This window comes from Camelus dromedarius, chromosome 1 (genome assembly GCF_036321535.1).
Source record: "Camelus dromedarius isolate mCamDro1 chromosome 1, mCamDro1.pat, whole genome shotgun sequence".
NCBI classification, from domain to species: Eukaryota; Metazoa; Chordata; class Mammalia; order Artiodactyla; family Camelidae; genus Camelus; species Camelus dromedarius.
In genome coordinates this window covers 5,565,861-5,588,774 of record NC_087436.1, presented here as the reverse complement: position 1 = coordinate 5,588,774, position 22,914 = coordinate 5,565,861, and the positions used below count along the sequence as shown (strand labels likewise).

At 39.6% G+C, this 22,914-nt stretch overlaps 1 protein-coding gene across 5 annotated transcripts in view; it reads right to left on the bottom strand.

Moving 5' to 3' along the window:
• The window catches only part of GRIA2 (glutamate ionotropic receptor AMPA type subunit 2), a 142,833-nt gene extending 122,266 nt beyond the window's left edge, over window positions 1-20,567 (bottom strand). For 3 of the 5 annotated variants that reach the window (XM_031463768.2, XM_010994274.3, XM_064486139.1), the window contains exons 1-2: window positions 20,048-20,566; window positions 19,372-19,512 (exon numbers count right to left, since the gene is read on the bottom strand). In XM_031463768.2, the coding sequence (XP_031319628.1) occupies window positions 19,372-19,512; window positions 20,048-20,135 (229 nt within the window). In that variant the 5' untranslated portion in view covers window positions 20,136-20,566. Of the gene's footprint in view, window positions 1-19,371; window positions 19,513-20,047 lie in introns of all 5 variants that reach the window. The other 2 variants (XM_031463802.2, XM_010994273.3) reach the window with 2 other exon arrangements.
• Window positions 20,568-22,914: the final 2,347 nt, after the last annotated feature.

Below are 22,914 nucleotides of genomic sequence, written 5' to 3'. Positions count from 1 at the left end.
TACAAATGTGTTTCTCTTATTCCAGTGATTCTCTATGGCTTTCAAAATTCCACAAAAGCAATGTTTTCCAACAGCCACGCAATGGGTAGGAAGGGAAAGGCAGGTGTTTGGTCAAGCATTATTACTGTCCAAGACGATCTCAGAATGGGTTAGTGTTCTCTTTAGCTAAACAAGTGCTATGTAATTTACTTTAATTGCCTCAGAGTCGTAAAATGATGTTTAAAAGTACAGTTTCATGGAGAAATTTGATGAATGCCCTACTTTCACATGCTTATATTACATTAAATAAATTCTAAATAGGAGCAGGAGTGAACTAAACAGCTGTCTAGAAAGAAATAATAAAGAAAATAGAGAAGGAGAAATCCTCTAAATCATAACAGCTAAGAACCCCCCAGGTCTTAAAGGAGAGTCTGCTTTCAAATTGAATGTTGAGGACGATGGGGAAATAAAAGCCCCTTTAGGCACGTCACTGTGGAAGTTTTAGGAGATTGAAGATAAAGAAATTCCTGAAAGCTTCCAAAGAAGAAAGAATGAACCCAAAGGAACAAGAGTTAGACTTCTTAACAACACGTGGTAATAGGAGATTGGTAGAATTCCTTTGGAGCTCTGAGAAAATGTGATTTTTATCCTAGAAATCAATACCCAGCAAGGCTTTGTAGGTCTACATGTAAGTATGTATGATCTACATGTATCTATGTATGTGTGTATATAGGTATATGTATGTATAGATAAATGTAAATATAGAGAATGAAGTTATGAAGTTTTATTATTGTAAGAAAATTGTTTTAAAATAATTTACTGTAAATGATAAAGAAAAATGGATTTAGCATATGAAGAAATAAGCTGAGAATTAGAAACGTGTATGGTGGACCACAGAAGACGGTAACATCCCAGGATGTCAGGGGCACAGAGCAGTCAGTCCAGCTTTGCAGGAGGAACACGGGAGGAAGTGTCTGGAAAACTCGAATTCATGAACCAGATTCACGAGAGTAACAGCCTGCAGATACAATAAGGCCACATCGGACAAGAAGAAATTCAGGAATCTCCAGGGAAGAAAAGCCCTGAACTGAAAAACAGTCAAATGAGCTACGGATGATTATGTAAAGAATACTCATGAACATTCACCTTTTAGACTAAACTCATATGCAAAGATTACGTACATGAGACCAATTATAAGCACAGAGTAGAACGTAAATGCTCTCAATCGTGACTTGATGATATCAACCCATAAGGTAGGCACTCGGAAGAGAATATTTATAATTGTTGAAATGAGAAATATGGCTTGGAGTGTATTAATACAAACTATAATGAAAACAGAGAAATGTAAAATGAATCATATGATTACATTACTGACATAGAGTTAACCACAAGAATGTACAGGAATGGTTAACTGTGGTCAGCTCTAGGGAGAGAGACTGGGAGTCAGTAAGGGCACTGTTTTCCATTTGTTTCTCTGTGTTATCAGAAGATTCAAACTTGTACAGATATATCAGAGGGGAAAATGCCAAAAACAAACATCTCTGAAACAATACTTTAAAAAATAATCCTCTACAAAATTTAAAGGGACGGTAATAAACTAAGGCAAAAAAATGGGTTTTGATTGGCAAAGGGGCCATATCTCTTGCAGACATCACTAATCTCCGACACACAGTTCTCCTCCTGTGAACACAGGGATAACTGTCTCCATCCTGGAAGCTGGACATGGCCATGTGAGCAGCACTAACCGACAGGGAACCTCGGGTGGCTAGTCCTTGTCCCGGCCAGAGAAAGTAACTGCTGGATGGGCCACTCCCTGGCCCCATCTCCATCTGACACAGTGAAACTGAATAAATAACTCATGTGATTCATCGGGAAAAAAATACCAAGATGGCCATGAAAACTGGGTACAAGACTGTAATACACAATGTGTGAAAAGAGAAACATAACTGTGTAATAAACACGAAAACGGACTTTGTGTAACAAAAGGGATCCTTCAGGGGTGAAATAGACAAGGACGTTTAAAAACAGTAACAACGATGCTGAGGTCTGTGAGGTGACACGTTTCACAGATTGTTGACAGGACTGTCAATTGGTGTGGATTTCCTCAGTGTGTATCCGAAATACTTCACTGAATATCTCATGGCCTTTTATCCAATAATAACACGTCAGTCATCAGAAATAAGGGGAAATCTCTACCCAGAAGATTTTCATTTGCAGCAGTATTTTATAATGGATAAAAGGAGGTTCCAAACAAAACCTGCAAAGATAGGAGATAGTTAATTAAGCTAGGGGACAAATATTATGAAGCCATGAAAATTAAGTTTATGAGTGGCTTTACCGCCATCCAGAAATGTTTCAGTCTAACATTATGTACAAAAGAACACTGATAAATCCTAACAAGGGGTTGTTTCTTGGGTAAAATTAGCAATGAACTTTATTTTCTTCTGTGTCGTTTACCTTATTAGGTTACTTTAATAATTAGGAAAATATTCCAATCAGAGCTTCAGAAAGTTTTTATATTGATTTTGGAGGAATATTTAAATAAATGTGTCCAATTGAAAACATAATAAATAAAGTGAGTGAAGGGCTGCAAATGGCAAAATATCCTTCTTTCTTATGGGTGAGCTGTATTCCATTACACATATCTGCTGCATCTTCTTTATTCATCTCCTAATGTGCACTTAGGATGCTTCCCTATCTTGGCAATTATAAATAATGTTGCTGTTAATAGCAGGGTGTATGTATCTTTCTGAATTAATTCTTATTTTGTGGTTGGCTTTATTCCTTTGATAACTATGTAAGTTTAAAAAGCTAAAGCTCTAAACGTTCTTAGAAACAATGAAAAGTACATATATGTAAATTTAAAAATATGTGCAGTATATTGTGTATATGTATTTACAGGCAATATATTGTACATGTGCAGTCAGATTGTAACAATTCTACCTGATAAAACTGAAAACTGAAAAAAACATAATACATAAATAAACGTGTCATGTATGAGATTCACCTGAGAAACATTATGATGTACAGGTGCCTTGAAAAAACTTAGAAATAAATAAAAATGAACAGAAAAAAGAGAGAAATTCAATTAAAGACTGTTTTTGAATCTGAATTTGCCAAAGAAAATTAAAAGCAAATGGCAAACTAATTCAAACTCTGAGGTCTGAAATCAAAACAAAAAAATGATTATGACCTTTATAATTAGATAGAAGTCAAAGGATGGCAACAGGAAAACAGAAGGCATCCCTTGAGAGAGAGCAAGGTCTGTGCTCCGGGAAGACTCTCTGAAAAATCTGTGTGCGCAGAGCCCAGCCGTCCCGCTCCACCGTGAGGCCAGAGCTGCATCACGTATACCTGTTAGTGGTACCTCAGCTTCTCTGGGGCACGGGCATCAGTGGCTTTTTCTTCCTTTCCTCCGCCTTTAGGAGTGGTGTAAGAAGTGAGACTAAGCCAATATTTGCAAAATATTTAATTCGTTTAAAGTACTGGCATAAAAAATTCATCCTGCAATTCTATGGATATGGATTTTTGATTTTCACCCAGGTAAAATTTTTCTTTTCCCCAAAAGATATTAAAGTGTAAAGAGATGACCAGAGTCTTAAAGAAACTGAATGAAATCCATTTTATAAAACTGTTATCTTGCAAGTGAAAAATCTTTCCATTTTAATGATCGTGGAAAGGCCATGTGTTAGAAACTGCACTTTAAGGTCACATTAAGTTCAGGGTTTCACAAAATGTAGTTATTAAAGATTTATAAATTCCTTGATGTTGGGCCAAAAATACACAGTGCCTGTTATATACCATAAAACAAAGTGGAAGTATTTACTGATGAGAGTAACATTTTGGCATTTTATTTAGTACTCCAGTTTAAATCAGATGTATAACTTAAACAGCTTGATATTCGACTTTTTTTAAACTATTTTTTAAATTGAGGATAAAACTATACGTTAGTTAATCAAACCACAAGCATCTGAATTCGTTACCTTTGTTTAGTGCATGTGGACTGCAGTCTCTGGCTGTAACATTCCATCTGTGAACATAGGGATTGCTACAGAGTCAAGTTCAAAGTGACGTTCGAAACCAAGTCATAATCATAACCTATGACTTAAACCTTGACATGAGTTATAAATATGCAAAACCAGCAGTCCATTTAAGTGATATGAGGCCATGACGCAAGCCAAAAACATAACAAAATCTTCATTTATCCCTCTGGGCTCAGTGAACAGTCAGGTCTAACGTCCTCCTTTATTGATCTGAGACCACAGTGGTACAGAAGCAATTTTTTATAGCAACAGCATTTTTGGGAAACAAGTGTCTTGCAGAACTTTGCATTTCTTTGCCTGTATTGCCTGTAATAGAGTTTTAATCTTGTTTATTTCATTTTCTGTGTAAATTCCCTGTTTGTCTTGAAATCCTTAAGGAACTATTTATACAAGAAAAAGATCTTGTGCCATTTCAAATCAAGGAGGAAAAAAAATGTCCATGCTGTGAACTCAGGCTAACCTTGTGAAAGAAAAGAAGAAGAAGAAGAAGCAGCAGCAGCTATATCCTGACTTTAGTGTTTATCCCCCCAAAATCCAGATGAATCAAAGATTCATTTTGAATCATGAAGCCAAAATAGGATGGGTATTAAACCAAAGGATGTTTTCTTTCTTTAAACAACCTGGAACAGGAAGTCTTCCTGAGCAAGGCACAAAAATCTTGAAGCAATAAAATATGCAATTTCTGAAGCTGACTAAAGAAAATTTAAGAATATATGTATTCTTAGTAAGAGAAAGACAAATACATCATGCTGTCACTTATATATGGAATCTAAACAAACAAACAAAAAATTGAACTCATTAAAAACAGACTAGAATGATGCTTGCCAGGGGCTGGAGAGTGGGGGAAATGGAAAAAGGTTCACAAAAGTGTACAAAAGCTTTCAGTTACAAGAGGAATAAGACATGAGATCTAATGTATAACATGATGAATATCGCTAATAATGCTGTATTGTAGAACTGAAATTTAAGAAAATTAATCTTTCCAAAATATATTCTCTCCCCCAAAGAAGTAAATAGGTGAGGCGATAGATGTGTTAAGTAACTCAATTGTAGAAATCCTTTCAGAATGGATACGTAATTCAAATCATTACATTGCATACTTTAAATGTATTACAGTTTTATTTGCCAATTATACCTCAGTAAAGCTGGAAGAAAAGACTATATGTATTCTTAAAAAGTATGAACAGAAATCAGGAGTCTAGAAAATCACGAACAGGTTAAAAGAAAAACAAAGTCTGGGTAAAACAGCTACACCACGTGACATGTGTGTTACTTTCACACATGTTGTATCCATGTTACTTTCACGTATGTTGTATCCATGTTACTTTCATGTATGTTGTATCAGTAAGTAATAGACCCACAACCCAAGAGAAAACTGGGCAAGGCCAGGTCCGTGAGCGCGCGCACACACACACACACACACACACACAGAGAAATGCAGATAACGTGGTGAGAAACACTTGACTTCAGTCGATGCTCATCACTGTAAGTTTCAGCAGTGAAACAGCAGTAGCAAAGCCTAAAAAAGGTGAACATCACCCATCGCTAATGCGAGTACGTGAGAACAGACACACACACACTCTGGGTAGGAATGTAAATCAATAGATCCGTTTTGAATATTTAGCAACATTTTAACTGCAAACATCTTTGACTCGGTTATTCCACTCATAGAAATCGATTCTGCAAATCCACTTGCAGACATGATTAAGACAGTCGGGGAAAGATGGAAACAGTCATCACCAAAGGGCTGAATGACAACAGAACAGCAGGCAGTAAAGACAGAAGCACGGGACACTCTCTGTGCAGATAAAAGAGGTCTCCGAGCCCCTTAAGACACAGAAAGAACACTGAGTGCAGGATGCTAGCATTTCCAGGAACCACTGCTGGTGATTATCCGAGAAAAGTGGGATTGGAGGAGGAAAGACATAGATAGTATTTATTACATCCCCTCTTGCAGTGTTTAAAAATCACCATATGTGTGAGTTACTTCTGTCATAATGTTTAAACTTCAAAATATAAACTTTAAGAATCTAAATTCTAATTTTTGCATGTTTTAAGTTTTAAATCACTCACAACACCCAAATGCTATTGTGAATATTTCCATTAATTTATATTTTAATATGTGTTAAAACTGAATCAATTTTTTTCAGATAATCAAGATTTTGTCACCTGAAATTTTCAAACTGTTAAAATACTCCAAGTTTAGATTATATAAAATCTGTTTTAACATTACAAGAGAATTAGCAAGGTGTGAATGTCTTCTGGATTATTCAAAATAACTACATGCATCAACATTTTTAGTATTTTATGCAACATATTATTGTAAAACCTGCAACTTGTTTCTTCAGTAACAAGATAAAATAGTATTTATAATAATTAAATTATATAGTTGCATGAAATTAATTTATAAAGACTATCCAGCAATTTCAGTAGTCTATGCTATCTCAAACTGAATTGAAGAGCCTTTGGCAGAGAAACGAAAAAAAAAAAAAGGAAAACTTGCGAAATAAAATATAAATCATCATCTCCAAATCTGATTCAAAAATTAAAATTAAAATTGTTTTTGAAAGATCTATAATTCACATCACTGTTAATATCACTAGTTCCTCATTTAGCTGTCCCATTTTTCAACAATATATTCTACATCAGTATGCAAGACAACGATTTTTCAGCTTTTATATTTTCTTCATAATTTTGGGAACCACCATGTCTGCTCTGAAGACACTTTGATTCAAATCGAGTTCCAAGATACAGGATGATATTTATAAATGCTCTAGAAACAATGACTACACTACACATTCTAAAATAATAAGAAAGCATGTCACTGACCCAGATTAACTGCTACTTTTGACCCCCCAAAAAACTTCTGCACTCATAAATAATTTCCAACACAGAAACTTCTCTTGTTCTTTGTCACCTGAGACATTACCTAAGAGATTGGCTTTAAACAGATGAATCCTAAGAGTCTGAGGAAGGAGGTGAAGAAAGAAGATCTTGTGATAGTTTTTGATGCACACAGACATCGCAGACAGAAGCATTCTGAGGACAAGCATTTGAGTTTTTCCCATGTTTTCTACTTCAGGCCCAAATCCAAAGTCACCAATATAACACTATCTTGTAAATAGATGGATTTGCTTTCAAAGAGTCATTGTGACCCAGTTCTCGCCACACTCCATTAAAGAGCAGCCATGCTGCTGTTCACTGCAATGTGAAGGAGTGTAAGACGAACAAAAGTCAACACAGAATGAGGGAGTGAACTGTTCATAAACTAAGAAAAAATTGAGCTTATTCACGATACTTCCTTATTTTTTGTGTGTATATATATATATATATATTTTTTTTTTAATTGAAATATAGTCAGTTTTCAATGTTGTGTCAATCCTACTCCTGGCCATACACCCAGAGGGAACCTAAACAAAGATACATGCACCGCAATGTTCACAGCAACACTGCTTACAATACCCAAGACATGGAGCCAACCTAAATGTCCACTGACAGACGATTAGATAAAATAGATGTGGTATATTTATATAATGGAACACTACTCAGCCATAAAAAAGAATAAAATAATGCCATTTGCAGCAACATGGATGGACATGGAGATTGTCATTCTAAATGAAGTATTTTGACTCATGATCAGTGATCTCATCTCCCCAAAAAGTGTCTCTCCAGGGGGTAGGGTAGAGCTCAGTGGTAGAGCACATGCTTAGCATGCACGAGGTCCTGGGTTCAATCCCCAGTACCTTCATTAAAATAAATAAATAAACCTAATTACCTCCCCCTTAAAAAATAAAAGTGTTTCTCCAGTGTCCAAAGGAAGTAATCTCTGGACAAGTAACTATTTGAACATTTTTCAATCTTGAGACCTAACAGGCAAGGGACGGGCCAAAAGAGCCTCCCTTATTCGTGCTGAGGAAGGAACTGTCAAAGAAGATGACAGAGGGCCTAGGGACCAGCAATAAGATGCAGACAACTGGTCTACAGGGAAGAAGCTGGAGCAGTCACAAGGAACCTGTCCCATGTATAACATCACCCTCTTCACAAGAAACAGCCGCCCTCATAGATCCTGATGGTGGGAGGGGTGACCGAACAGTCCAGATGTTCACACCTCATGCTAACCAGAATCTACATTTTGTTAACTTACACGTGATTTTCAGTTCTTACTGTTTATCTGTTGAATAGAGGGCTTGGGGGATCATTAAAAACTCACCAGTATCCTAAAATGATAACAGAATAAACCCTATTCTCTAGTCTGAGCTCGAATGGTTGTATGAAAGAAGCTTATTCGTTTGAAAATGACGTAGAGAACTGTCAGCTCCTCTTAGCCACTGTGTCCTCCTCCACGCAGCTAAAAGTGTAGGTAATTAATAGGCACTCAGGGGGATTGGAAATCACTGAAATTAGCAACATTAATCACTATATTATACAAGGCAACAATTCTCATCTAAATCTGACAATTACGTTAGGAGGCGGGTATGAAAATGACCCCCATTTTACAGAGGAGGAAACAGGATTAGCAAGTTTAACTGACACACACAAAGTCACACAATCCGTGCACGTGGCAGCCAGAATTCCAAACCAATGTACTGGCTGCATCATACCCACCTGGATGCTGGCGAAAACCTCTGACCCAGGGGGCAGCAGACTGGTTTTCTAGAAGGTCCTCCACAGGTCTCACAGTAGCTTAGAGCAATTCACCTACATTTCTGTTTTCCCATCTGAGAACGGGTATAATCATCATTCCATTTATCCTATAAGCTTTACAGAGCTACAGGGAAGACCAAAGAGCTAGGACGCGTTCTGAAAAGATAAAAGTTATCCATCACTATAAAGAGGGCAGAGATATAGGCTCTCTGAAGGCAAGAATTTTCATTTTACTCTCCTCCTTTGCTCCGAGCATGCTGTTCAGTCCCTGGTAAAGGGCTGAGTTATAAGGGAAAAGGGAATATTTGGATCAATTATGACAAATGAACCAAGGCATTTATTTTCTCATTTAAGCCCCTAATAACAGTATCAGACAGCATGAGGAAACAGCCTCATCCTACAAAGAGGAAGAAACCTGCATTGTATCATACAGTTTTGAATCACATTCAAACCCTTATTTGCCTTTGTGTTCTCTTTGTCTACTTTTCATTTAAATAAATATAATTTAGTTAATTAAGTGAGGTAAACCACGAGGAATCTATAATGTGCACAGTTGGACAATGTGTGGAGAGATCTTAATTATGTTCACAGGGGATGGAAGAGTTCCACGCTGCTGAACATCCTGGTGTAAGTGATATGGGACGAAGGAAGAGATGGAGAAACGCTCCAGTTTCAGCATCCCAGCTTTGAAAGACCAGTCTCATAAGGTAGTGCACTACACGTATCTTTAAGTGGCTTATGTGGTTTACTGGGTTAGTCCCTTCTTGGTCACCAAACAGTCCAGCCCTTGTAGACAAAACAGCAGAAAAAGATTCCAACAAGAAATGAGAAATGCATTCTTCTTTGTCCTCCTGCCTCCTGTGGCAAATGCTTATCCAAACTATCCCAAGATCCCAGCACAGAAGGTTATAAAAGTCCACTCGTCTCCAAGCACCTAGATGTACCTAACACAGTGCACAGAGTTTTATGCCTATGTGTCTCTTCAAAACCATCCTATAAGGTGTGACTCCCTTTTACAAAGGTGGAGCCACGTTAAACAACTTGTCCAGTGTCACACATTAATATTAGGACCAGGATTCCATTCCACGTTCTGACTCATAAGGAATGCTATTCTGTGTCCCAAGACATCGGGGCTGCAAAGTGCAAAGACGCAAACATTTTTTAAACACTCCCATGTTTATCACTAAAATGAAAATTCCCTGGGATTTCAAAATTTGTAGATACTGACAGGCATATGCAGAATAGATAAATAAGATTATACTGTATAGCACAGGGAAATGTATACAAGATCTTGTGGTGGCTCACAGTGGAAAAAAATGTGACAATGAATATATGTATGTTCATGTACAACTAAAAAAATTGTGCTCTACACTGGAATTTGACACAACATTGTAAAATGACTGTAACTCAATAAAAAATGTTTAAAAATAAAATAAAATGAAAATTCTTGACTTGTCTGTCTTCCAATAGAAAAAGATGAGGATTTTCAGTGCTTCCCATCAAAATACCAAAACTCTCTAGCTCCTTGACATCCTCTCTGAGGGGAGGGTGTGTCTCTGTGGTACAGCACACGCTTAATGTGCATGAGTTCCTATGTTCAATCCCCAGTACCTCCTCTAAAAATAAATAAATAAGCCTAATTCCCCAAACCCCCTCCATAAAAGCAAAAACAATTTAAGAAATGTTTTTAAATGTCCTTGATATCTTCTCTTAATCATTGCCTCTGTTCCTAAAATGTCCTCTCCAGATGTAAATTAGTAACAACACTGTAAACTAGTGAGAACTAAGAAACGGGTAAAACAGATCAAGCTGTACACTGGGAAAGCGCTTGGGAATGTTGCATCTCAGTAGCTCCATTTCATGCATAAACTAAAAACAAGACTGAAGTCTTTCCATTCCTCCCCGACACAAGAGAAGGCATGAGTAGAGAAAAAAATCATTCCCTAAACTGAAATCTGTCTTCCAAGAAAAACTAGCGCGCACACGTTGCCAACCACCCCTAGAGATCGTCGCTTCCAGAACTTTCTTTGCCAAGTGCTTGTGAGGAGGAGAGAGTTTTTTTTTTTTTTTTTTTTTTTTAAGAGGAAGCCTCCTTCTGCTGTGGAATTGCAGGAGCTACTTCTGTGATAGCGGGATTGTTGAAAACAGACGGTCCCTTTAAAATCTGCAATTCACAATAAATAGCTCACGTGAATGCCTTCAGGAATACATTCAAAATGTCCCAAATCAGTACCACTAAAACGTCTGTGACAGTGTTCTCCAACAAATTAAGTAAACGGACCCCCCTCTACCTTTTAATCTTCAGACGAGCTACTCATTTCAGTCCCAAATTGCCCTGTAATAATTGTTTGCATAATTAACTTTAATGACAAATAAACTTATATATGGTTCGAGAAGCATCATTAATTTTGTGAAATACTCCTGTAAGACATACTAACGTATTTTAAAATATGTCTCAGATTGTTAAAACCATTATCTAAATGTGAAAGAGGTAAACTGTGTCCCCACCAGATAACATAAACTAAAAGACAAATTTTTCTGCGTTCTCCTGATAAGTCGGGGAAGCTGTTATCAGCAGTTCTGGAGTTGCTACATCTCAGGAACTCCGAGCAGGAGATAAAGCTTATTGTGACTCTCATAAACTCGAATTCTAGTAGTGGGTTCCATATGACATGTTTTTATCTACAATGTGTCCCAAGACTTTTCAGTCAATATGTTAAGCTCATAATTATACCATGAAGGTCTTTTTTTTTTACCAGCCCAAAACAACAAAGGGCCTGAAATTGGTATATCTGCCTATGAGGAATCCAGAATGTCTCTTTTCCTTCTGGTTTCCCCCAGAAGTAGTTAATAGAAATATGTGTATAAAGTAGTATTATGATAAGAATTCACTGTTTGACAGGAGCTCAGTGCTAGTGGAGAAGCCTGACCGTGCCTGTGCGAACTAACCAAACACCAAGTCAATCGGAAGCTTACACAGAAAGAAAAGAAAAAAGACAAGAAATTCCCAGTTCCAAATTCCTCCTCCTCCCCTGCCCAGGACACCAAGTTACGCTGCCTCTTGGAGTTTTTCCTACTTGTCCAAGGTCCCCTTTCCACACTTTAAGAAATCTTGTAAATTTCAAGCTGCTACAAAGAAATTTTCTTTTTTTCCTTTTGGCCTGAAAAATAATTATTTCAAAATGCTCACACTAGCCATTTATTCTTGCAAAAGTAACAAGAAATACATAATCACATTGCTGACTGACCACAGTAGACCAAATACTAATGCTAGAGAAATTGTAGAATGAGTACTAAATCTGAAAGAGAATAGTATTTGGGTGCAAAGCCAAGAGGTTTATGGGTTGAGGAAACCTTTTTTTATATGAAATTACGTAACATGAGTTTCACTTAATTTTATGCTGAAGTTAGAAATCACTGACTAAGGCCATAGTCTGTTACAGAGATGAGGAATTAGCACGGAGTATGCTCAGTTTCTATAAACATATTTCTATCACTTCCATCAATATCATTGGGTTTTTATAAAGATTAAACTAAAAATATTTGCATTGAATGGGTATCTTCCAAGGTTCACTGAAATTCGATCACAGTGGAAGTATCAGAGCAGCATAAAATAAGTGAATTCTGTAGTATTTATAGTTTGAAATTAATTTTACACGAAGGGTAAATAGCTCCATAGAAATGTGATGCCCTATTCAAAGTATGAAAGACAAATTAGAATTCAGGCATTTCTCAACTCCATCCAGTTTGCGCTCATATTTTAAATACTAAACTAATCAGGAAAACATGTAGATCTTAACATAACATATCCATAAATAAACTATATAAAACTATAAAGTAAAATTCTAAGTAACAATCTAAATAGTAAAATCATGAGGGGTCTATGTCATTTGTTTGAGAAACTGTAAAAGAAATGAAAAATAAACCACCTAAGAAACTACCTTCCCATAATTCCCTTCCTGTAATGAGCTCCCTCCCCCCAATCTATCTGTTCTATTCAGTTAAAGATTCTTATAAATGTCAAGGCACAAAATTTTTTTACTTCTTTTTTTAATTGAAGTATAGTCAGTTTATAGTGTTGTGTCCATTTCTGGTGTACAGCACAATGCTTCAATCATATATGAATGTACATATATTTGTTTTCATATTCTTTCCCACCGTAAGCTACTACAAGATATCAAATATAGTTACCTGTGCTATACAGTATAAACTTGTTAAGACTCTAAATTTTAAAATCGTCTTTAACCTTAAACTATATATTAGTCATTCACCTCTGTCAGAGCCCTGAGGACCAGGTCCTGTATTCCAACCACCTGCAACATGCCTTCTGCACCGTCTAACATATGTATGTTAGCAGATCATTTTAACGTACAGCAAAGTCGGGTTAAAGGTAATAGCTTTGAACACATCTGTCTCATGGATGAAAGTGAAACATGTATCACACCTCTGTCGAAATAGGAGCTGAGGCAGATACCAAGTAAACTGTTTCATCTGAAATCTAACTGTAGAGTGAGCGCAACATTCTGACTTTAAAAAGCTTAATTCTGTAACAGGAAATGCTGCTATAATATTAAATCTGCTGATTAGGTAAATAACCCTGAAGGATACAAAGCCAACAGAGGCATGATTCTACCTTTAAGAAAGGCACGTTTTCATTTTCCATGTGAATTTTTAAACGTTTTCATTCTATAAATTAAAAGTATAAAAAAATGACAAATTACTTTGAATAGTACCAAAAAAAACCAGGCATTCAACTACCAACAGACACCACTGTAAGAACACCATCCTTTTTTTTTCCCCAAATTAGTGAAATCTGCTTTGAAAAACATTTTAGTGTTTGAAAATTTTGAAATTGGGGGGCGGGGATTTTCAGATTTTTAACTTAGAATTCAACAACTAATTTTCCTATTGTATTGAAGAGGCAAGTCATTTAAGACATTTGGCCATTAGTCATTCAGATCATTAGAGACAACCTCAGAAATTCTGAATGAAAATTGTCATAAGAAAAAGACTAATATTTTAATTGTGTCTGGAGAACTTACAAGGTTTTTGCTCTGTGTAATATAGCCTCTGCTCACTTTAAAAAAAAAAAAAGTCTATTTCAATTTAGGTTTATTTCCTGTAATAGCATTTGCTCTGCAGATTAAGCACTTCTATTGACTTTTTCCCCCCAAGGGAAAAGAGGAAGAGGAGGAAAAAAAAACCCACACTGCTTGAAAAGTCAATCATAACAGGAAACAACTGGTCTTCTATAGCCTTCCTGAAACTTGTCAGGGCTCAAGGAAGTTTGAACGTGTGTTAAGTGTTACTGGAGGAGATTCTGAGAGGACCTGGGCTCTGGCATGGATCTGCATTCTGCGATCAGGATGTCCCCGCACAGTGACCCTACCAATTTTAAAGCTTGACATGAATGCGAAATGCTCCCCACCACCTGATCAGCTGACTGAAACCAGCAAGACCTCAAAAAGGAATAGTATAGGAATAAAATCCTATTAATTCTAAGCTTCCACAGTTTCACACAGTAATTTTTATGTAAATGCTTAGTTTCTCATATCCTAAACAGAATATTTCAACCAACCCCATTCTTTGATTTCCATTTAGTGTTGTGTATTAGTTTTCTTGAATTCTCTTGTGACACATGAAGTCTGAAAGCTTAACTCTAAAAAGGCCAATGACAAATTAATTATTCTGCCGTATAAAGAGCTGTTTCACTCTTTGTAACCTCCAGTTGATGATAACTGAGGATTCGTACCCCACATTGTAAGAGATTGTGTCCTGGTACATGTGTTCTTGGGTTTCTTCACAGCATGAATTCTCATGATCGCTTAACAGCATCCAGGTTGATTCCGGTTTTACGAAACTTTTGCATATATTAAAGTAGGTAACTCCAAGCTTTTGTAAATGCCTCAACAAAACGACAAAACACGATAGCCCAGCCAATCTACAACTACTCACAATTTAAAACCACACACACGCAGTCGAATTCATGCAAAGTGTAATAAAAAAGGTTTAGTAAGTATCAATTAATTTGATGAACACAGATACACAATTTCAATAATTCATGACTAAAATTCAGGGATAAGAATATACCTTAAAAGATAATCTGAAGAATCAAGGTTAAAAAGCCGAAAAAAAATATATTTTTAGAATTCTCTCTTCCAAGAACGTTTATAATCAATGCTGTTCCTGAATTTCTTTATGAAGCAAATTCACAAGGACATTTAAGATAAACTATTTTAAAAATAAAAGCAAAGGTACTCTTCTTAAAAGCCACTGGGAATTATTTTTGAAAGACAGCATTTTAAGTGAATCTTTGCAAAATAGATGCCATTTATATTTTTTTCAATTTCTCTAAATAAACATGTTTACACTGTTTCAAAAGCTATTCATATGCGCAACAGTTTTATGAAAGAACAGTATTTTCTCCAACATCTCCATCTGCTGGCTTCGAGAAAAAGTAGATTTTTATCTACTGTTCCTTTAAATTTAATATTTTTGTAAATTTATTTTTTATGAAATTAAATATAAAATTATTTCTAAAGAGACTAACAGCTCTTTGTCAAAGTCATGCACAAAAAGGAACAGGAAAAATTTTGAAGAGGACGTTTAATATTTAATACGTTTAATTCCCAAACCTACGTGATCAAATACCCAGGTCCACAGCCCTTTCAGACAGCTTTATTTTAACAAGCTTAAATAATGAGCATAGCACGAAAGTTTAAAACTTTTTAGAATGTAAAAGTGTTTAGAATTTTCCTAAAACCTGCTGTTGATTTTGTTGAACTATATATATATATGTGTTGTACACACATAGGTCAATATCAAATTGATTAATTTCACAAACATTCTGTTACTGTCATAAACTGCTTTTGTAGAAAAACCACTGGAGTATCTTCGCATCCTCGGACTGAAGTTCTTAGACAAGACATAGTGGCCAGGGCACAGAGAAGGCCATCAACGCAACAAGGATTTGGAAACGATTTGAAAGAGCGTGGAGGGAAAAGATCAGAAAAAAGGAATTACTATGGGAAAAGCATTCATGTATTCTGTGACAACCACACAACTGGAGGCAAATACTGAAGAGGGCTGGGGAGGAAGGGAGGAAGGAATTTGCAAGCCCATCACTGGCTTTAGCTGTTGAAGCACATCAGATGCTAGTCTTAGGTATGTATTTCTCTTGTTCTATGGATTTTGTCATATTAAAGTCAGGTCTGAACAGCCTTGTGGAGGAGGGGGAAGAGGAAGAAAGAAAGAAATGGGAAATCTGTCTATTTCCTCAGGTACCCATGGAAACGGATGGGAACAAGGAGGTCCTGCCATTATCTCAGCTCCATGCCTATAGTCATTTTACCCAGTTCAGAATATAATGGCTGCATTCCCTTTGCATAACCTTAACCCTTGCCGCTGGGTCTTTCCAGCAAGTTGTTTCCAAATAACTCCCCCATCTCAGGAATACAGTTAAATTTGAAAACTAGTATCTCTTCCAGTTTGAAATCATAGAATTAAGGTTTATAGCTCTACTTTCTTAATATCTAAATTTAACCCTATACGATTTTTATGGTTCAACTGGGAGGAAGCGGGAGGTACTTTATGATGCCGATGGATGATCACCTTTTAATACCGGAGCTAAGGAGTAGAATTCCTTAGATTTCTGGAGGTAACCAACGTCGTTTTGGTTTCTGCTCTCAACATATTGGATGCTGCTGCTTCTACTTCATAAAGGAAAAAACCATGGATTCCCCCCAACCCCCGACCGAAAAGGCAAGAAAACAGGGGCTGAGCATTGCAGAAAAATCTTGAGCAGGACTGAAGTGACCAAAACTCATCGTCACAAATGTGACAGTCAAAACTGCCATTCATCTGTGACTGCTGACTTTGTGATGGCAGTTTATATAAGCATCTCTCTCTCTCTGAAAAGAGTTAAACTAATTTTACATTTTCTATTGCTCTTGGTAGAAAAAAAAAAAGAAATGGTTTACGAACTCTCCATTTCATTTTACAAACTCTAGATTGTGAAATTCCTAAAGGAAGGAAGAAACTGAGCCAGACACACACACACACACACACACACACACACACACACGAAGTGATGTGTCCAGTCAATGAATTAAAATGTCAACTCCAGAATATTCTCTAGGATGAGTCTCAGGGCCTCACCAGTTCCCTTCAGAGATCAGTAAGATGACTTACAACACGGGAGTTGCAGAGGCCATAGTTCAGAACTCCCATGTCAGAAACTTGAAAATGCATTCGATTCCTCACCACAATTTGCTTTAGTGCCATATAGAATACTACAAGTAGGAGTAATTTGGGGATCTGTAGACATGCAACTTCTTATTTCAGCTCCATTGTCTGAGAAAAATATGTGCAAAATGAAGACTTGATTTTCCCGTTTTCCCAGAATTGTGGTCAAGCAAATTAAATTGTGTGTGCGTGTGTTTTTTTTTTTTTAATGAAATCCATGCCTTATTAGATGGATGTATTCATTCTGTAGAAATGCATGGATTTATATGTGTTTGAGAGAGGTACATTTCCTGTCTGCATATCTTATTTCAATAAAGATTTATATTAAAAGTAAATTATTCAAAAATATTGGGACTGAGGACCTAAACTAGTCTCCTAACCTAAACTGGCCATAATCTTTAGTCTTTACAAAGCCCCAGCACAGCCATTCAGCATTTGGAGTGAAAGGATACTCATTTTGGCCAGTGGCTGTGTCTGAGCTGCTCCCTGCCAGGCCCCTGTGGTACTTTAACCAGTGAGGGGATTTCTCCATCACTGGCCATTCTCAAAAAATACATCTGTCAATTACTCTCACCTTGTTTTTAAAATCTACATCCTTCCAATAATCATCGTTTTAGGTTCGTGCATCCCTTTCCAAAGCATTTTCACACTAGTATACAATTACATATAGTCAGATACTTAGCACAAATGTATGTCATACTCCTAATTCAGGTGAAAAAACAAACTGGAAACCTGATATGGAATCAAGTGAATAATCTAAATCCAGTAGGTAAATAGGTCAAGTATAAAGGCCTTCAAATATGAAGCTACTTGTTTCCTTACATATATGTATATATATTAAAATTTTCCAAGACATTCTTATATTCTTTCATGGAGATTTTTTTAAAGCTGCAAATCCACTTAAGTCTGTCTCTCTCTCTCTGTCTCTCCACCCCATCATCCCCAGTTTCTTTTCCCACTTGGTATCAACATGTGAAGAAAACATACAGCACTGAAATCTTCTTAAATAGGTTCTTTTTCAACCATCGAATTCTGAGCATCTCATATGACCATAATAACAACCTCTGTTCTACCAGGCGAAGAAAATTGTTTGATTCTTTCATTCATCCGGTTGACAGCAGTTACAAAAGGACTGATGTCCCTGAGACCACAATCAAGCTAATCCATGGACTACATGATTAAGGGTAATATATGACCCGGGGAAGTGCGATGACAACCACCAGTATTTGTCTAACTTGGGGACGCTGCGGTCGGGCTTTTTCGGTGGTAATTTTCCGCTGACTCCTTCACGTTCCAACCACAGCGGGAGGGGAGCCATCTGCAAACCGCCCCCCACCTCGAAATTGCCAACTATGAAATTAACACTGAGAACCTCAAATCAGGAAAGAGTCACCCCAACTCGGTCGGCAGGAAATGATGGTAGCTGCCGGCAAGAGGGCTGGAGGGTCCGGCGGCTGCGGCCGCACTGCCCACGCCGGCGCGGGGGTGGCAGCGCCTGGACCGGGGCCCGCCGGCCTCTCCATTGAACCATTTGGAGACTTAATTGGTTGGATCCTATTACTCTGAAGCCTAGATGGAGTTTCGCGGCGTGCCCTAGGCAATGCTAGGACTAACACGCAGAGCTGCCAAGACTAAAATGGCTGATGGGCGACTTCTCCCGATTCCAAACTCGGCGCATCCCTCTGCTTTCGGGTCCTCCTCCTCCCGCCGCCTCCGCCGGAGCCCCGCGACAGGGTAACAAAGCGCCCCAGCCGGGGAGCCAGCCGCCCGCGGCGCCCAGGGCAGAATCGTCCTGCAACTTGGCCCGAAGCTCCAGAGCAGCGAGGAAGGACCGCGCTCCCTGCACCCCCGACCCCTGCCCGCCCCGGCCTGCGTAACCGCGCCGCGCCCCTCAGTGGGCCTTATGTAACAGCCGAGAGCCCATCTCCAGACCCACGGCTACAACTTGGCGGGTCTTGGCGGAGATCCAGGGCTCGCGCAGGTCCGCAGAGTGACCCGGAGAGGGGCCTGCAGATTTAAATTCCCGGCCGCAGGCGTCTGGGATCAGCAATTCCCGGTGGGATCTACCCAGAGCCCGACGGCGCGCCCCAGGGACCCCGTGTTCTCCGTGGGCAGGGTGCCATCCGGCACGCAGGGGCGGGGGGCTTCTCTGGAAGACTCGAGCTAATCTAGAACCCACGGAACCTAAGGAAGCGCAATCCCCCGCTCCAGCATCCCCACCCCCGCCCCCAGTGCGCACACTCTTCAATGCCTTTCGCTTCCTCCCCCCACCCCCAGCCAGCGGGGGTCTCCGAGGTTGCAGCCACTTTCTCCCTTTGCCGTCACACGCACGCGCGTGTGCAGTCACTACACCTACACGCTGACACGCAGAAACACACATACACACACACACACCGGCCCGCACTCACACTCGCCGGCTTTCAGCGGACGGCCCGAAAGGGCATGCATATTCATTACTTACAAGCATTGGTGACTGCGAAGCTGTTTGCTACCTCCAAATTGTCGATGTGGGGTGTCAGCCTGAACTCCGAAGTGGAAAACTGAACCATCCCTACCCGAAATGCACTGTATTCCTGATCGGCGCCCCTGGGAAACAGCCCCCCTGCAAAGAACAAACACCAAGCAGAACGGTGTCAGTGCCGGGAGGGGAAGGAGGGAGCCTGCTGGAGCCCGACTGCCGGGGAGTCCCTGATTCACGCTAATAGGCCGAATAAACACATCAGCCGACCCGGGCAGCGGGGGGGCGAACATGCAAACAGTAGACCAGGGGTCAGGACACGGAGAAGTCTCAGGGCACGGTGGGTGGCCAGAAACGCTATCCTTTCCTAGTAATCACAAGCTTTTCATTCAGACTCCTAGAGAATCTGAACAAACGGGGAAAAGCCGTTAAGGTAGAATGGAAAAAATTGGGGGAGGGGGGGTCAGAAATGAGAAGACCTTTTCCTCTGTTATGTCAAAGGCATAGTCTTTTGCCTTGCTTCATCCTAAGAAAAACATGTATATTCTAGGCAGTTTAAATCTGGAATGCAGTCAAGGTATGACATAAGTCTACATGACATGAATTAATTTGTCCACAGTGAACAAAGATTACAACCAAATTATGCACAATTCAAAAGCAGAGCACAAAGGGTACCTACCTATCTGTATGCTGTTAGAAGAGACACCAAAAATCAGTCCCCATAAAACAGGAGAAAGGAGGACAGATATATGCATAATCTTTTGCATTTCCAAGAAAAGTAGAGCATCCACAAAATACCCTTTTTTTCTTTTTCCTTTTCCTCCTCTTCCTTCTTTGGCCGTTTTCCTCGGCAAATTAGATCCTCTGCATTTTGAGACAGCAATTGAGCACCAAACTGCTAAAACCCTGAAGTGGAGGCAGAAGAATGCCTATCTCCCAGGTCCTGCGGGTGGGTGCCGCTGCCCTACGCCGGGTCCCTGCTCCGAAGTCCGGAGGACTGGCTGGACGCAGTTTTCAGCAGGGCTGCCGCTGTGGTCCCCGCGCCTCGGATGTTCAGCTCCCCTCCCATGCGCTCACACACTCACCCTCGCGCGCGCTCTTCCCTCTCCCCTCTCCACACGCGCGCGCGCACACACATACACACACACACACACACACACACACACACACACACTCACACACACAGCCCCGAGCCCCAGAGAGGGGCAGGCGGTCCCCGGCGCGCGTGCGCGGCTCGCGGCGGGCGGCCGGCGCGCGCCCCCATCCCCGCCCCCGCCCCGCACCGCGAGCCCCGCACCGCCCAGGAGGCGTCGCGCGCGCGGGGCTCCGAGCCTGGCGGCCACGGTCCCAGGGCTAGACCTCGGGTCTCGCGAGCCGTCGCGCCCACCGGGGCTGGGCCTTTCAGCACCGCGGACAGCGCCCGCGCCGGCCTGCGCTACCTTGGCGCCGCGGCGGACGCGATGCTCCAGCGCGTTCCAGAGGCAGCGAAGCCGACTTCCGGCGGCCTTGCAGGAGCCGGACTGCAAATTGTCGTCGGCGGGGAGGCGTCCTCTCACCAGGCCCTGATGTTTCACGTTAAAAGCAGTGTTGATTTTAATCTTCTGTAGCCTGTAAAACCCACCGAACAATATAGCAACGCTGCCACCCACCTCCCCTGATCCAGCCCGAAAAGCGAAGGAGCAAATAAAACATCCATGATCAAGGGTTCCAAAAATTGTGAACTTGAGCAAAATGTGATGTAACTAAGATCCAGGGAAAGCCCGAAATTCGATCTTTAAATGCCCGAGCCACATAGGAGAAGACCACGCTTCAATCTTCGAAATACTTTGCATGGAGACCCATCTTGAGAGGATGCTCTGTTGGGCTGCGGTGCCAGCTTGCCCAGCCCGCTGCGTGCGGGTCCGTCTCGCAGCCTTCACCGCAGACTTTCGCCGGTAGTAGAGACAAGTAGACTTGGCTCCTTAGAAGCTCGACTTTAGACAGATTGAAAGCAGGTGACTCCGTTTCAAGGAAAGTCTTGTAGAAGAAAGAAATCAGAAGATGAAGCAAGTCTTGAGAGGCCGCTGAGCTGCAGTCTTTCCCAGAGACTTAGAAACCGGATACTCCATAGCGTTTTGCCCGTGAGTTTGGAAAATATCACCGTCCAAAGAAAGTAAACTAAGTGCTCCCCGCTTTGAACTCACGAGCTAGAGACCCCTGGAGAAGAAACATGAGGTTGAGGACTAAAAGCTTGTGGAAAGGGAGTTGGTGGGGGAGGGAGGATCCCTTGGGAAGTTTTGCAATTAGCACTGCTTGCCAAGGCGATGCCTGGGAATGTGCTGTGGCAATTCTCTGATGCTTCAGAAATTCCTCACTAAGTTTATGGTTTTTGTGGTTTTAACAGAGAAATAAAGGATGATTGAGCACAAGGGAATGTTTCCGGGAGGCAGGAGACTGGAGCCCACTGTATGGAAGGAGTAGCCTCCTAATATTTCGCCAAGCTGTAGTGTGCCGTGCTGCTTTCCTGTGCAGTTGTCACGTTAATACCAACGTTTACAGCCTCTTTGTTGGCTGTTATCTCATACTTGCCCCTTAGTCATTCTGGGCCTCAATTTTTATAATGAGAAAGATAAGTAAAGTGGCCTCAGTGGCTCTCTAATCCTACAATTCTGTGATATCAAGACACGGTCTTTCCCTGGTTTTGATTTTCCATATGTATTTCCAAGCCAGGAATTAAAAATATTCATAATCTATTACTAAGTTTTTAAACTACAGGTAAAAACATCTCCCAACTTTATCACCAAGAATTGATTTTAGTCTGTAATAAACACTTCACTGCATATAAAACAGGTCCTGTGAATCAAAATGCATTTAGCCTTTCAAAAATTAAAAAAAGAATAAAAATAGTAAGACATGAATAAATGTATATCCACATTTACAATACAGAGAACAATTAAATAAATCTTATCTATTCAATCACTAGTTGTGATATAAGGCACAAAAAAAGGATTTGAATTATTCTCTTTGATTTTTTTCAATATATAAAATAATGAAAAACAGCTCAAGGCAAAACAAAAATACTTTTTCAGCCATCTTCTTTTTTTCTTTATTCATTTTTTTTCCACAAGAAAAACTTCAACTTCATACCAAGTAACTTGGAAGAAAAGAATGGGGGCGATGGGGTGACAAGGAGCTTAAATGTGGAGAATTGGTAACGTTTGAAGTATGGGTCAATGTCAATTAAATTTTTTAAGAGAATGTGTTTCAAAAATTGTTTTTATCTTAATCTATTTCAAACTCAGACACAAAGATGGACTCAAAATTGACTGAATTACATCCTAAAAATTAATACAAAATAAAAATCTGCTGAATCATAGAAGTGTTTTCCTTAGTAAATAATATGTAAGGACTCAAGTCAAATATTACAGTCTAGTAACCAATTATAATTCATTTATAAAATGGAAATGATTTTAGCAGGCATTTCTTGTAATTCAACTATTATTGTATTAACATGCCTTTCACAAGGCAGTTATGTTTGTACCTTTCACAACAAATCTGGATACATTT